The sequence below is a fragment of the Fistularia commersonii genome, chromosome 21, assembly GCF_037954325.1.
Source record: "Fistularia commersonii isolate RoL2024-O1a breed Wild chromosome 21, RoL_Fcom_v1.0, whole genome shotgun sequence".
NCBI lineage: Eukaryota > Metazoa > Chordata > Actinopteri > Syngnathiformes > Fistulariidae > Fistularia > Fistularia commersonii.
In genome coordinates, this window is record NC_141304.1 from 15,011,526 (window position 1) to 15,026,693 (window position 15,168).

General features: G+C 47.4%; 1 protein-coding gene across 2 annotated transcripts in view; it reads right to left on the reverse strand.

The window, feature by feature from the left end:
• Nucleotides 1-1,796: 1,796 nt before the first annotated feature.
• The window catches only part of LOC147222429 (MICOS complex subunit mic25-a-like), an 83,773-nt gene continuing 70,401 nt past the window's right edge, over nucleotides 1,797-15,168 (reverse strand). For both annotated transcript variants that reach the window (XM_086168086.1, XM_086168084.1), the window contains one exon: nucleotides 1,797-2,110. In XM_086168086.1, the coding sequence (XP_086024212.1) occupies nucleotides 2,087-2,110 (24 nt within the window). In that variant the 3' untranslated portion in view covers nucleotides 1,797-2,086. The remainder of the gene's footprint in view (nucleotides 2,111-15,168) is intronic.

Here is a 15,168-nt window from a genome sequence, read left to right on the forward strand (position 1 = left end):
ACAGGTTTGCCACCGAGTCCGCCGTCCCTGCAGCAGCAGAAGCGCTCAGAATTATTTCATAGTGCAGGCTGCAGGGCGAGGATCACACACCCACGCACACACACACACACACACACACACACACACACACACACACACACACACAGGCGCTATCTGTCCATCACCTGCAAACTGGGAATAACAGAGAAAAGAAAATCACTGTCTGGAGATCAATACTGGCGTGTTGCGAGGCCAGAGTAGCCGCCGTCTGACCCGGCGCCACGCGGCTGTTCACCCCCAAACAAAGCCGTGCCGGTTGCCGCGGCAACCCCAATCCTGCGCATATTTTCGCCGTAATAAGGCGGCGGCGGCGGCGTCTCAGAAGGGGATCTGCCTTTTTATGAAACCCCCGCAAATAAGTCGGGGGCGAAATTACAAGCCTGAGCCGCGGCGTCCGTCTGGAGCCGAGCCGCTCGGGTCCGAGGCGCCCGAGCGGCTCTCCGAAGGCAAACGCCGCGCCTCCGTCCCCATTGTGTTTATCTAATTTCGCCATCCCGCCGCATTCAAAATATCTCATAAATCTCTCCCCTTTCCGTGTTTTCCACCCATTGTGCTCTCTTAGCCGACGTATTGGTGAAATATCCCCGATATTTCTGTAATTCAGCCAATTTAATTAAAAGGAGCGCGAGATTCTAATAAAAGCCAAATGGCAGATAGCGGCGGCCGTTCTTTCCAGGGGCCTGTTTAATCAGAGAACTGCTGAATGGAGGGAAGCAATAACAGAGTGAATAGAGGCTGGTATTTGTAAAGAAATGTCAAGGAGAGAGGAGGGATATGAGAGTCGCCGTCTAAAAGCCCTAATATGGCGCTGCCGGTGGTGTTTCATATAGGTAATACGTGCATCGTGTCCGCAAGGGCTGAGTCCCTGCAGAGGAAGAGGGGTTTGCAGTGTGTGTGTGTGTTTGTGTGTGTGTTTGTGTGTCACGCCACTGAAGTAACGGGCTGATAAGATGCACGACGAGCCGCCGCTATCGTTTTATCTCCTGCCCCGCGAGCACTTTATCATATTTCTATTCGGAAAATAGCGTCCCGATAGCGTCCGACAGCAACCGACGCGTCGAAGGCGGGCGGTGTGTGTCGGTGAATCCGCGGCTCTCGTTGGGAACCAGGGATTTCGTGTGTGTGTGTGTGGGATACAAAGTCTTAAGGATTGCTGAGTGGAAAAGCAGCTTGACGGAGTAGCGTGCGCGCGCACGCGCTCGCCGCAGGTTAAGTGTGTGGGTACCAGATGCGCCGCGAGCCGCCGCGCCGCGCGCTGACCTCGCGGGTTATCTCGAAGGTTCCTCCGCACCTTGCTTTCCAGCGCCAACCCCTGTTGTCGCCATGGAAACACAGCAAGTAAAGGACCGGTGTGTGTGTGCGCGCCGAGCCGCGTGAACACCTTCACCGCACCTTTGACATGAACGTGCGCGGATTTTCTGCAGAGGGGGGAAAAAAGAAAAAACAAGAGTCACATACTGGTGTGCACGACACACACAAACACACACACACACACACACACACTTCATTATTCAAATGTCCCGCACTTCATTTATCCCTCATTTCATTTGCTTTTCTCTCTTAATGAAATCACGAGCGCAGCACGCAATCAAGCCCCTGGGCGTGCATCGTACTGTCTGGAGGGCGCACACACACACACACACACACACACACGCACACACAAACATATAACGTTGTTTTCAATAGCGGGAGTGTTATTAGCCTGCTGTGAAGAGAAACAAAACGCCCGCCGACACACAAGAGACACACACCTGCAGTCTCATCACGACCGGGTCACCGGGATTTATTTGGGCGTCGGCGGGGCCGTGCCTGCGCAACGCCGCCACAAATCAGCACGGCACACACTCTCCGGAGACACAAAATCAAGATAACACACTCAAAAATAAAAATGAATAAAATCAGGTGCTCGGCAGCGGCGGGGGAAATAAATGGGCGGATGGAGAGCCGAGCGCGGCGGCCGGGCGGCGGCCGGGCAGGGGTTCGGACGGATTGGATTCACTCCCTGTTCCTCTTCCCTTCTTCTTCCGCCCGCCTTCGTCGCCGCTCCTCAGCCGTGGTTCGTCAGCGAGCTCTGGAAGACAGCGGCCAGAACCGGAGGGTTAGCGCTTTGCTGAGTCACGATGGAGCTGACGGGAAACGTCCGACGCGTCTGAAAATCCGGATATCGCTTTACCGGATCGCGTCTCTCGCAACTGGTCTGCGAGCTAATGAGCGGCGGCAGGACGGCGTGGATGAATTCCCTGCGGGAGGAGATCGTGGAGGGAGGGAATCGCTGCTTTAATGACCGAATAGGTGAGGGGCCGCTGTTATCCCCCGCGTCCCTGCCAATGCAACTAGCTTAAGCGCTAATCCCTCCCCCGTCGCCGACGGCGGGCATCGGCGGAGGAGGAAGTCGTCCGCACCCGAAGCGATTCCAGGATCCCGCCGGGACGATCGGGAACGATAGAAAACGATTCACGCCGTTTTACAAAACCGGTGCGGTGTTTTCACCGTCCGATGGGAGGCCCAGCTGTTACCGTCTCTTCTAAACCCATGCAGGAGGTTCACCGGAGAAACCTTTCAGACATGTGAATGGTTGCACGTCTCTACACGTTACCCGGTTTCAGTGCACGGATCATCACGGACTCGTGGCTGATTAAACATCCTGTCCAGGAAAAAAAAAAAAGTACCGTATTTTTCACGCTATAAGGCGCGTTTACATCCTTAAATTTTCTCAAAAATCGTCCGTGTGCCTCAGTATGCCTTATGTATGAATTCTTGTTGTTTACTGACTTCCAACCCATTTTTTGTGACACAAAGCGCTAAAATATCTGTCAAAATGTTTGAGTGTGACTTTGGTAAGCGACCGAGCTTGATTGAACGTGGGAGCGTTCCCACCTGACACGGGGACGGCGTGTTAAAGTCCATCCTTGGTTGAATATGGGTTGCAATGTTAGACAACGCTAGATGGCTAATTATGTCGTGTTGGAATACAACGTTGTTCCAACATCACGCTAACTTCAGCTGTCCGCTATCGCTAGCAACCATAAACCAATCAGAGCAGCTCGTAGCAGCTTAGCTCCTATACTTTTTCTAATAGCGGTACGTTCCGTGCTTCAACACAATATTACTGTGCATTTGCGTGTAAAGACCCCCAAAAATGGCACCTGTTAAGAGACATGCTAACGAAGCGCAATTCAAACTCAAACTCAAAAATTCAACATGAATGAAGGAAGCAAGCAGATGAACGGCGCCAAGTAAAGAAAAACAGAGTTTCCAAGGTAACAAAGTGAGATGGGCAAAGTTCAAGGACAAAATTGACCAATGGGTTTTTGAATAACTTGAAAAAAGTTCCATTAAATTGACTGTTTTGTTTTGCTTTTTATACTGTAGGTTTTATTATGGGCCTTCTAACACAATGCGCATTATGTATGAAAATAGACTCGTTCTTTGATATTGCGCCTTACAATGTGGTGCTCCACAAAATACGGTAAAGGCCACGGCACATCTTCCAGCGGCGATATTCCACTTCCTGTTTATAGCCTACAGAAAATGTACCTCTGCTTCTGCGCAACCACGGCAATGATACATTTTGTCTTGATTCCTCAAAGGCCCGGCCATCATTCTGTGGAGTCCCAGCGCACAAAACAACCCCTGAGGAATCCTCCCGATAAATCCATGGCGGCGCCGCCCTCCACAACCTCTGCGACTCTTTTCACGCTGGAGGAGGACATCATTTGTTGGGACTCCCGTGACAAATGTTGCTGTACGGCGTCATTAACACTACGGTTGGACACGAGGGCATCCACTTAGGAGTTTTCTGTAGCTCTTTGGATTTTTTTGCTTCGTGATCTGAGTTCGGAGAGAGCGTTTGACCCCCGCGTGGACGCCGCGGTCCGTGAAGTGGCGTTTAAAAACAGTCGGCGCGCCGCTAGTTAGCCCAGAGGAAATCATGGAGAAACAAAAGCGTGTCGTGGATGAAGAGATGGTGAAGTTATCGTGGGTGAGATCGTCGAGAGCGTCGTCCGTGAGAAGGTAGAAGACATTTATGGGGATTTGTTGCGGCGGACGGCGAGAACGTGGACGGACGAGGCGTCTGAAGAGGCGTTGAAAGCCAGTGGGGGACGGTTTGATGGTTTTAAAAACAGTGGCTTCACTCCGTCCATAGAAGTTTAGACATAAAGTGTAGAAAAGCGTGCGTACATTTAGCTTAGCATTGTAGCATTACGTGTGCAGCCAGTCCATGAGGGACAGTGAACCAAAAGAAAAACACCATCTCCTCTTCATCTTCAAGGTGAGCACACTTCGTAAAACTAATTTATTCCTTTACATTCTGTCTGATGATGCATGATCCTTTTTTTCAACATTATTTGTTCCTTGTGCAGGTTTTATTTAAAACACTTAACAAAAACAGTGGACTAGCTTCGAGGCATTTTAATGGGGAAATTCAATATTTGAGCAAATTCGCAGAACAAACTGAACTGGTAAGTTAAGATACCCTGTGGCCACATCAGCAGAAGGGTTGCTCTCAAAGGGCCACATGAAACGGAAAGAGTATAAATGAAACTGCTCCTTAAAGTTAAATAACTCATTCAAATCCCAAATGTTACATCTGCATTCCCATCTTTCTTGAAACAGCCGTCCATCTGCATCACCTTTTCTCTTCCTGGACATTAAGGGATCATTTATATTTCTCAATTCCACTTGCAAAAAACGGCATTGACACTGCGATCTAATGGCGGGACGCCGTCACTTCGCGGGTCACATGATCGGCAGGAATTATGGGAAATGTAGTTTATTGTCAACGCACGCGTTTGACTTCTTTATTTTAAGACAGTCAGATCTTTTAGGGCCGGGGTGTCAGACGTACGGCCCGCAGGATCATTTGAAAGTGAAAAAATGCATAAAAGACAAGGATTTAATTGTTTTAATTTTTGCAATTCAAGAATTTTCCGCGAGGGTCGCACTATTTTGGTCAGAGTAGAAGACAAGCCGCATCACTGAGACGGACCAATCAGCAAACGTTATCTATGTACCATCTGCTGCTTGTTACCACGTTGTTTCTACCCTGTTCTCCACCGCCCCGCTACTCCCTCTTAGCCAAAATGTTGATATCAAAACAGGGAAAAGTAGATAAAGAGTGTAGAATTTTCAAAGAAAAATGGACTACGTCCTATTTGTCTACGGAGACGCACGGGAAACCTTTGTGCTTGGTGTGTTTGGGACAAGTTTCGGTATTTAGGAATATAATATTCGGCTCATCAGAGCGAAAAATATGACATCTTGCAAAGAAACTGAGAAGAGATAAGATCAACCAATCGCTGGCGGGTCTGAGGAAACAGCGTCCACTTTCACCGTTAGCTGAGAAATCAGTGAAGCAGCGGTAAAAGCTAGCTAGCTAATTGCTAACAAAAATGTGCAATTTAATGTTAGTCGGCAGCTTCACTGCAAAAGAGTATGTTGGAATTCTACTGTTCATGCAACTCCATACATTTTCAGTATGTTTTGTATGTGTTTGCATGTTTCATGGATGGAGTTTATACATTTACAGGTGAATACTTTCTTCCTTACACATTTAATAGCACTCTCTTTAGTTTGTAAGGTGTAGGCAGATTTTATATGCACATGTGTAAATGGTTTAAAAAATCCCTTTCTTTATAAGTCTCATTTAATCTTAAAGTGCATTACTATATTTTTCAATACCAATTAATTGTTTTGTTCCTTTGTACGATCAGTGGGATCCGTTGCAATGCAAACATGTGAACGATAAAAGTAAATTACACTTTTATCTAAGGAAATATGAGGGGTTTCACGACATGTTTTGTAAAAGGATTGTTCATAAAATTCCAAGATTTTCCTTTTTGTCCTTGTACTTCTTTACACCAAACCAGAGGAAAGACATGATATTTTGGTTATTTATAGCTGAGTATGCTATCATTTTAACGGCCGTATGTGGCCCGCCATGAGAAATGAGTCTGACACCCCTGTTTTCAGGTGTTCTCGTGGGCCGCATGCAAAGATGTGGCGGTCCACATTTGGCCCGCCGGCCTTGAGTTTGACACATTTGCTGCTCTTGAATGAGGTGAAGAACACAGCTTGAACTCCACGAGATGCTCGGAGGACCTTCTGTGTGAGACCACATGCAAGAAGAAGACGGATACGCGAGAGACGCTGGAGTGTTAACTGCAGCCTTGGTTATAGAAAACCTGACCTCTGTCTTGGAAATGATTAGCCTGCGGCTATTACAGCTAGCGTTACCCGGAAAGAGACGCACACACACACACACACACACACACACGTTGAGTTTCTTATCCACTGCCTCCCAGTATCTGAGGGATCTGAAATGGGCTGCCGGTGAAGCCGACCCTCACTTCAGACGTCGGAGTCCGAGATCATTTTAACTTCTCCGACGAGGGAACTTCGCCGGCTTTGATTGTATTTCCTCCGAACGCCGAGCTCAAAAACTTGGCCGTCTCGCTTATTAAGAGCCTCTCCCTCGCCGTCGGGGTCGTGATTCAAAGTGACGGGACCCGAGCAGACCGGCCCCCGGCACAAATAAGACTTGGGATCGCGGGACGTGTTGTGATCATTAAGTCCGGCGGGACGGTTGGAACGTTCCATCCGTTTGAGTCAGAAAACCAGATACTTTCACCCGCAGGAAGAAAAAAACGTCAAATTAAAGATGTGCAACCGAAGGATCGTGTTCTGTGAAGGGATGTTATGTAATATCTCGGGAAAGTGCGCAAGGTGTTCATCCATTGATTATCTGCAGGGTCAAGGGGGGGGCCGGGGGATGGAGCCAAAGCCTGCTGTGATTGGACGAGAGCCGTTCATCGGACACATGGGAGACTCCAAGGGACCTTCTGGCTGTGAGACAGAAGTTCTCAACGCTGCACTTTCATACCTGGAGGTTTCCAGAACACACTCTAGTTCCGCAAGAAGTTCAAGGTGGAGGTGGGACTCCAGCAGGGATCGGCTCTGAGCCCCTTCTTGTTCGCAATGGTGATGGACAGGCTGACAGATGAGGTTAGACAGGAATCTCCATGGACCATGATGTTTGCGGATGACATTGTGATCTGTAGTGAGAGCAGGGAACAGGTAGAGGAACATCTAGAGAGGTGGAGGTATGCTCTGGAAAGGAGAGGAATGAAATTTAGTCGCAGCAAGACAGAATATATGTGTGTGAACGAGAGGAACTCGGGTGGAACGGTGAGGCTACAGGGAGTGGAGATCAAGAAGCTGGAGGATCTCAGGTACTTTGGGTCAACAGTCCAGAGTGTAGGAGAGTGTGGAGAAGAGGTGAAGAGACGGTCCAAGCAGGTTGGAATGGGTGGAGAAAAGTGTCAGGGGTACGAAGAGATAGAAGACTTTCAGCCAGAAGGAAAGGAAAGGTGTACAAGACAGTGGTGAGACCAGCGATGATGTTTGGACTAGAAACTGTTCCAATGACCAAAAGACAGCAGGCAGAACTAGAGGTTGCAGAGATGAAGATGTTGAGGTTCTCTTTGGGAGTGACCAGGATGGAGAGGATCAGGAATGAGTCTATCAGAGGAACGGCACATGTTAGATGTTTTGGAGAGAAGGTCAGAGAAGCCAGACTGAGATGGTTGGGTCATGGACAGAGGAGGGGTAGAGAATATATTGGTAGATGGATGCTGGAATTGGTTTGGAGGAAGACCGAAGAGAAGATTTATGGACGTAGTGAGAGAAGATATGAAGGTAGTTGGTGTGAGAGAGGAGGATCCAGAGAATAGGGTTAGATGGAGAAAGTTGACTCGCCGTGGCGACACCTGAAGGGAAAAGCCGAGAGAAGAAGAAGACTCTAGTTCCGCAAGGGGCGACTCGGGGCTCGGCGTCTTGCCGAAGGATGATTTGGGATCGAACCGCCGACACTCTGATTGAAGAAATCCTTGTTTCGCCGGACGGAACGGCAGATTCTCCAGAGGGCATCGGCCGAAGCTGTCTTGCGAAACGGCATTCACCATCTCCACGAAACCGGCCTCTGACCTCCACACCTGAGACACCAGGCCCTCCAGAGTGAGGACGGAGTCCTCCGAGTCCCGTGCTCGTGGACCTTCAACCGTCTTCGGGCCACGGAGGAGATCTTTCGTTCCGGTCCGTCAATCTGCAGGAGCTCGGTGGCGAAAATCACCGCGTGGACGAGTGATCCCGTGACGTTTCCCGGCGGCCTCAGGAGCTCGGCGTGGCCTGAGCTTCTGAGAGACCGATCACCTGCTGAACAGCCTGCGCCGTCGCTTGTGTTTGCACAAACTCATCTGCCGGCTGATTAACGATTCCCGTGGTTTCCTGGCACACGTGACCGATTTTTAAATCCCAATCAGCGACTATTCATGAAATACTCAGGCGGGTGAGGGAAGACGTCGGAGAGGAACGGGAATGAGTCCGTCAGAAGGAAAGCACATGTTAGATCACATGTCCAACACAAGGCCAACGGGCCAAATGTGGCCCGCGAGAACGTCTTAAAGGTCTGGTGGTCTTTAAATAAAGAAGTCAATGGCCATAAACTACAATTCCCACAATTCCCACGGATCATGTTACCCCCGAAGTGAAAGCGTCCCGCCCTTAGATTGCAGTGTTTCCACATCGATGCCATTTTCAATGAGTGGAATTGAGAAATACGAATGATCCCTAAATGTTTTGAGCTCGGCGTTCGGAGGAAACTAAATAAAAGCCGGCGAAGTTCCCTCGTGGGAGAAGTTAAAAATGATCTCGGACTCCGACGTCTGAAGTGAGGGTCGGCTTCACCGGCAGCCCATTTCAGATCCCTCAGATACTGGGAGGCAGTGGATAAGAAACTCAACATGTGTGTGTGTGTGTGTGTGTGTGCCTCTCTTCCCGCGTAACGCTAGCTGTAATAGCCGCAGGCTAATCATTTCCAAGACAGAGGTCAGGTTTTCTATAACCAAGGCTGCAGTTAACACTCCTGCGTCTCTCGCGTATCCGTCTTCTTCTTGCATGTGGTCTCGTGGAGTTCAAGCTGTGTTCTTCACCTCATTCAAGAGCAGCAAATGCGTCAAACTCTCGGCCCGCGGGCCAAATGTGGACCGCCGCATCGTTCCCTGCGGCCCACGAGAACACCTTAAAAGATCTGACTAGTGTTAAAATAAAGAAGTCAAACGCGTGCATTGACCAAAAACTACATTTCCCACAATTCCTGCCGATCACATTACCCGTGAAGTGACGCCATTAGATCGCAGTGTCAATGCCGCTTTCAACAATGTAAAGAGAAAAGTTGATGCAGACGGAAGGCTGAATGCAGATGTAACATTTTGTATTTGACTGTTATTTAACATTAAAGAGCAGTTACATTTATTTTACATAAGGTCACATTTAGTTACATTTATACTGTTACCGTCACATGTGGCCCTTTGAGGGCAACCGTTACGGTCATGTGGAACCTCGGTGAAAATGACACCCTGTGTTAGATGTTTTGGAGAGAAGGTCAGAGAAGCCAGAGTGAGATGGTTGGGTCACGTACAGAGGAGGGACACTGAATATATTGGTGGACAGATGCTGGATTTGGAGGTCTGGAGGAAGACCAAGGAGAAGATTTATGGATGGAGTGAGAGAGGATATGAAGTAAGTCGGTGTGAGAGAGGAGGACACAGAGGTCGGGGTTCGATGGAGAAGGTTGTGGAGACCCTGAGGGGAAAACCCCAAAGAAGAAGAAGAAGAATGAGGAAAGATCATGAAGATCTACTTGTGTCTGCAAGAAAGTCACGGTGCAAGAAGACACGTCGATCCACGAACAGACACATGAAGGAGACGCCGGGTGAACTGGGGTAAGTGAGGCATTAGCTTGTGGCTGCTGGGCGGGCGAGTTGGCATGCAAACGACCTCATTGCTCTGCTGGCAAGTGCACGGCCTGGCGGGCAGGTTAGCCGCTTCCTTGCCAAGTGCATCCAAGGGCATCTCGGCCCCTGAATTGAAGAGGAGCCGCGAGAGCGACGAGGGTGATTTGCTATTCTGCTCGTGTTTTGAAATTTCAAAAAAAAAAAAAAAAAAAAAAAGGACGCTGCTCGGTATTGGTGCGACAGTCCAAGCCGACGGTTCAAACCGCACGCCGTGGAAAACACCCAAATATGCTAATACATACAATAATAATGTGCACCGTGATGGCTCAGGCATCGCTCGCGACCCCGGCTGCAGGACAGGAGGATCAGGTAATGAAAGAATGAATACGATGCATCGAAAAACAGAACAAAACACTCCAAAATACAATGTGCGATTGGCATATTTATTAAGGTCCGGTGAAAAAAATAGATATTTTCACAGAGAGTTTGTACAATCATCTCATCACAAGTCATCTTCGGTGCTGCGCGGCTTTTGTGTCGAACAACTGAAAAATTGTGACGGCGGTATTTCACGGCGCTAAATCGTCTCTGTAAACCCTCCACGTGCATTCACTTTTTTTAAACTCTTCTCTCTGCACCGGAGTGTGAGGTGAAATTTGCATTCAAGCAAAGCTAAACATTTTATTGTGAAACAATTTATTGTACCGTCATTTCCGGACTATTGAGCACACCTGAATAGATGAGATATTCACCTTGTTTTATTTAACTTTTAGCTAAATACATACCGGTGACATCCACAAATACCCGCTGGATATGCTATTTTTTCCTAACAGCGCCTGTAGCACGGCTGAAAAAAATAAGAATGATAAATAACACGAGGAAAAGTCCATCCGTCCATCCGTTTTCCATCCCGGCTTTGTCCTACCCGAGCTGATGGCGAGCTCGGTCTTCCTCCTGCGCACCAAAACCATTAACGTCGTCTTCTTCTTCTAACGGCCTCGCGCTCATTTCATCGCTCCGATGTCACGAGGCTAAATGTTTTGGTGGCGTGAAGCTCGTCAGGCCCCCAAAAAATCCATCAATTAGCCAATTAGCATCGTTTAAGCCGCGGCGTTCGAAGCGCGTGAAAGACGTAGCGGCTTATAGTCCGGAAATAACGGTACTTTTGTTGTTTAACGCCCCATTTAATGCGTCCGCACTGGTAATCTGATCCCACGCTGGTTCAAAGGGGTTTTTATTCCCTTTCGCTGGTAGACGGCTCACACTTTCTGACGCGAATACACACACTGAAAAACAGACCCGCCGTTTCTTTTACCGGTTTCCGTCCAATTAGTGACCGGTGTGTGGAGAAGACGGATCGCTGTGTTTGTCGACTCCGAGTCGGCTTTAAACAACAGCGGGGTAACGGCAACGGGGCCGCGCGGCGTGGGCGTGCTAACACATCCACAGTCATAAGCTAATGGGCAGCGCGCAGACAGCCGAGGCACACATGAACACACAACCGCACAATATAGATGGAGAAACTGAACCCCCCACCACACACACACACACACATTTGAATGGCTCGGTTGCCTTTTCCCAGTGAAAAAACAAAAATAATAGACAAGTAGAAAATCAATAACTGTCTTCTCCGCTCAGCGCTAACAGCTCGCCGCTCGCTCCCTCTCTTGGGAGGGCGGGCGGGAGACGGTTGCCAGGCAGGGGTGTCAATCAGACGCTCTCCTCGGTTACGGTTGCCGTATGAACGGATAACAAATCACCGCTTGCAAAGTCAATAAGTTAATCAGTCAGCGGAGGGAGCCTCTCAGTCATTCGGGTGTTTAGTTAACGGCGGGGGAGCCGGCGAAACTTTTCATTGTGTCACATCCGCGCGTTGGTCTTTTTTAGCGCGCCGGCGTGCTGATGAACGGCGGCGACCGGCCCGCTCATTCATCCCGTCTCACGGCTGACTGAATGTGCGGCTTGACGCTTTCAAGGGGTCTCGCTAAATATACATTAGCATAACCTCGAGTGAAACCACGCGTGCACAATTCAGCGACTCGGGGTCACTCTTACCCGGAGCGAGCGAGCGAGCGAGCGTCTCCACGGAGACCTACGCCGTCGCCTTCCGGAGAGGCTGTCGTGAGTTAATGTAGCACGAAATGGCCGCTGCTTAACCAGAGGGCTACACCTGCGCCGGCGGAGAAAGCTGCCATGACGGATAGCTGCGTCCGACCTATTCATAACACTTACCTGGTCGGCGGACAGGGGGATCAATTACTCGCCCGTAAATCAGCAAAACACCCCAAATCAAAGAGACGGCGCTTCCCTCCGACAACCACCGGTGGAATTCCACTTTGCGAGCTCATTAGAAAGACGTGCGTTTCATTTATGGCGATGATCGACGCCTCAACTTCACGACGGCGCCGTCATCCAACCTCTGGAAGACCAGCAGCACACACACACACACACACACACACACACACACACGCACACACACACACACACACACATTTGTCCAGCAGCGGAAACATACTTAAACCTGCTCAGGAAGGTACGGACCCCGGAATAAGGCACAGCGCCGCAAACGCTGCTACAACTAGCATAAAAGCTATAAATAAACATCAGCAATGGTAAAAACATAAACAACAGCAGCGTGGCAGCTTAGATCCTCAGTCTGTGAAAGTGCACAGGTGTGTGTGAGTGTGTGTGTGTGTGTGTGTGTGTGTGTGTGTGTGTGTCAGAGAGTGTTTCTAAGGGGAATAATAATATTTTACTGCAAATGTACTTTTGCCAAGAAGGATCTGACATTGCAGAGCTGCAGATGAATACAGAGTTTCTAGAGTTGCTCAAAAAAAGTAAGGGAACATTAAACAACACAATGTAACTCCAAGTCAATCACACTCGTGCAAAATCAAACTTATGGAGCAACACGGATTCATATGGACTTGTTTTAAGGACATTACATCAATGTTGGATCAGCCTGTCGTGTGTTTTTCCATTTTAATTTTGAGTGTGACTCCAAATCCAGACCTCCCTGTGTTCATACATTTGATTTCCATTCATCATTTTGGTGTGATTTTATCATCAGCACATTCAACTATGTAAAGAACAAAGTATTTCATAAGAATATTTCATTCCTTCAAATCTAGGATATATTATTTCAGTGTTCCCTTTCGGTTTCTGAACATTGTATATATGCTCACACATTTTTGTAGGGTTCTTTTTTATGTCTATTATATTCTAAAGATTAGATTATCATATTTAGGACATGTGACACGACCTGACCTTTTATTGTAAATTTCTCCACATATACTGGACGTGCAAGGGAATGGAGAAGACGTCTCTCACAATCCCACAGTGACATGAAATTAACAAAATAATAATAATGATAATAGTTCAAATTAGCAGGAGAGCAATCACCGTCGGATTAAACAGAAAACATTAAACTATCAGGTATGACGTATAAAGCGCACGCAGATACAAACTGATATTTGACGGCATTAGAGAGCAGCAGCAGATATTTGTCTGTTTTTTTTTTTTGTGTACAGTTTCGTGCAAAGGTCCGCAGGTCGTACCCGAATGCATTTTTGCACCGAGCACAGCAGAGCGGTGAAAAAAACCCTCCGGAGACGCCACGGAAAAATATTTAACAGGGATGATTAAAAAAATTTAAAAAAAGGCGGTGAGAGACGGCGATAACGAGACAAACAAAAGTAACCCGAAAGCCAAGATGAGGAAATGTATACGTAGCGCTGAGCTTCGGTGCGACCACGCTGGGAGACGAGGAAACACCGCCGTGTTTACGGGGTCGCAAAATGTTGTCAGCAGACACCGTGAAGACAAATAAATTAAAGATATTTCACCCCATTACGCTGATAAGACGCGAAAAAACGTGCCGAATACGGGTCTCGCTATCATCTCGCTTCGTGAAAGCTACTTCAGTAAACTGGTGAGCAGTGTTATGTTCATAAATGTTAATAAAGTTATTCTTTGTTGCAAGTTCTTTTTTCTTTTCTTTAATGTGGATGAATCATTTTATAGACAAATGATACAAATTTCTTCTTCCTAGGGGGCGTAACAGAAAATAATTGCCCTCATGGCAGCTGGTGCAATAGCAGCATGATGGTTTTCTCAATGCGAAGCAGCGGTGGTGCAAAAAAAAGAGGAATAAAGCGGTAACGTTATGGATATATTAAGATAAGATAAGATAAGAACAACTTTATTCATCCCAAAGGAAATTGTTGTGCCAGAGTTTCAAGCAAAACATAACAATAATAGATTATAGTAGGAAGGAGGGAGAATAAGAAATATAATATAATATAAAGTGTCAAGGTTAAGGCTATCAAGTGTTTTAAGGTCTTAAGTAGAAAGATTTGATATTATCTTTTGATATTATCTATCTGATATTTGATATATTTGATATTATTTGATATATTATTTGATATTATCAGAGTCTGTGTCGCTGCCACCTGCTAATCCCTGCTGATGTTACGGCTGAACCGTAAATGTAAATATTTGATTCACCTTCATCCCGAAACATTTTTAAACAAAGTAAACGATACCTTCTTTTTTTCCCTCCAGGTAAAACAAACGGAACTGTGCGTGAAAACGTCGCAATTCTCGAAGTTAACCCACCTTCCCCGAAAAAACCCCATCAGTACGACGGCTCCTGACATTCCCTCCTTCACCTTTTTTTGTTTTTTTTTATTATCCTCTCCACTGTTTTTGAAGGAATAATAAAAAGAAAAGCTGTGTTGCAGTAATCCACGCTGCCGTTCCAGTTCAAAGTGCCTGGTATTATCTCGCTCATTAAAGCAGAGGAGCCGTGGGGGGAAAACAGGAGAGGTGACGGATTCCACGTCCTTGGGGTAAACACCAGCAGCAGCAGCGATATTTTGGAGCATCTTCTCCAAAATATCCCCATTTTCCAGTCACAACCGTCTCCGCGACCCAATTTCAAGCCCGCTTTCATAATTCTCTACTTTTAAAAAAAACGGCACCCTTCGGTTCTGGACGGAAACTCCCGGATGTGAGAGGAGGTCCACGGAGGTTACCGCTTCTCCTCCTCAATGTTCTACACTTAGCCGGAATCTCGGGGAGGTCGAGATTTGGTACCGACGATTTTGCACGATTTTTGTAAATTGATTTATTTGTGCGGCGGGGAAACTAGTATTTGATACACTGCTGATTTTTCAAACTTCGGCTTCTTAAAGAAGAATTAATAGGTGTGTGAGAGCCACAATTCTTACCGGTTGGATCAAATACTTGTTTCAATTGCAATTCAATGCAAATTAATGACTTGAAAATTATACCTTGTTTGTTTTTTTATTTTCGTTTTAGTTCCTATGATAAA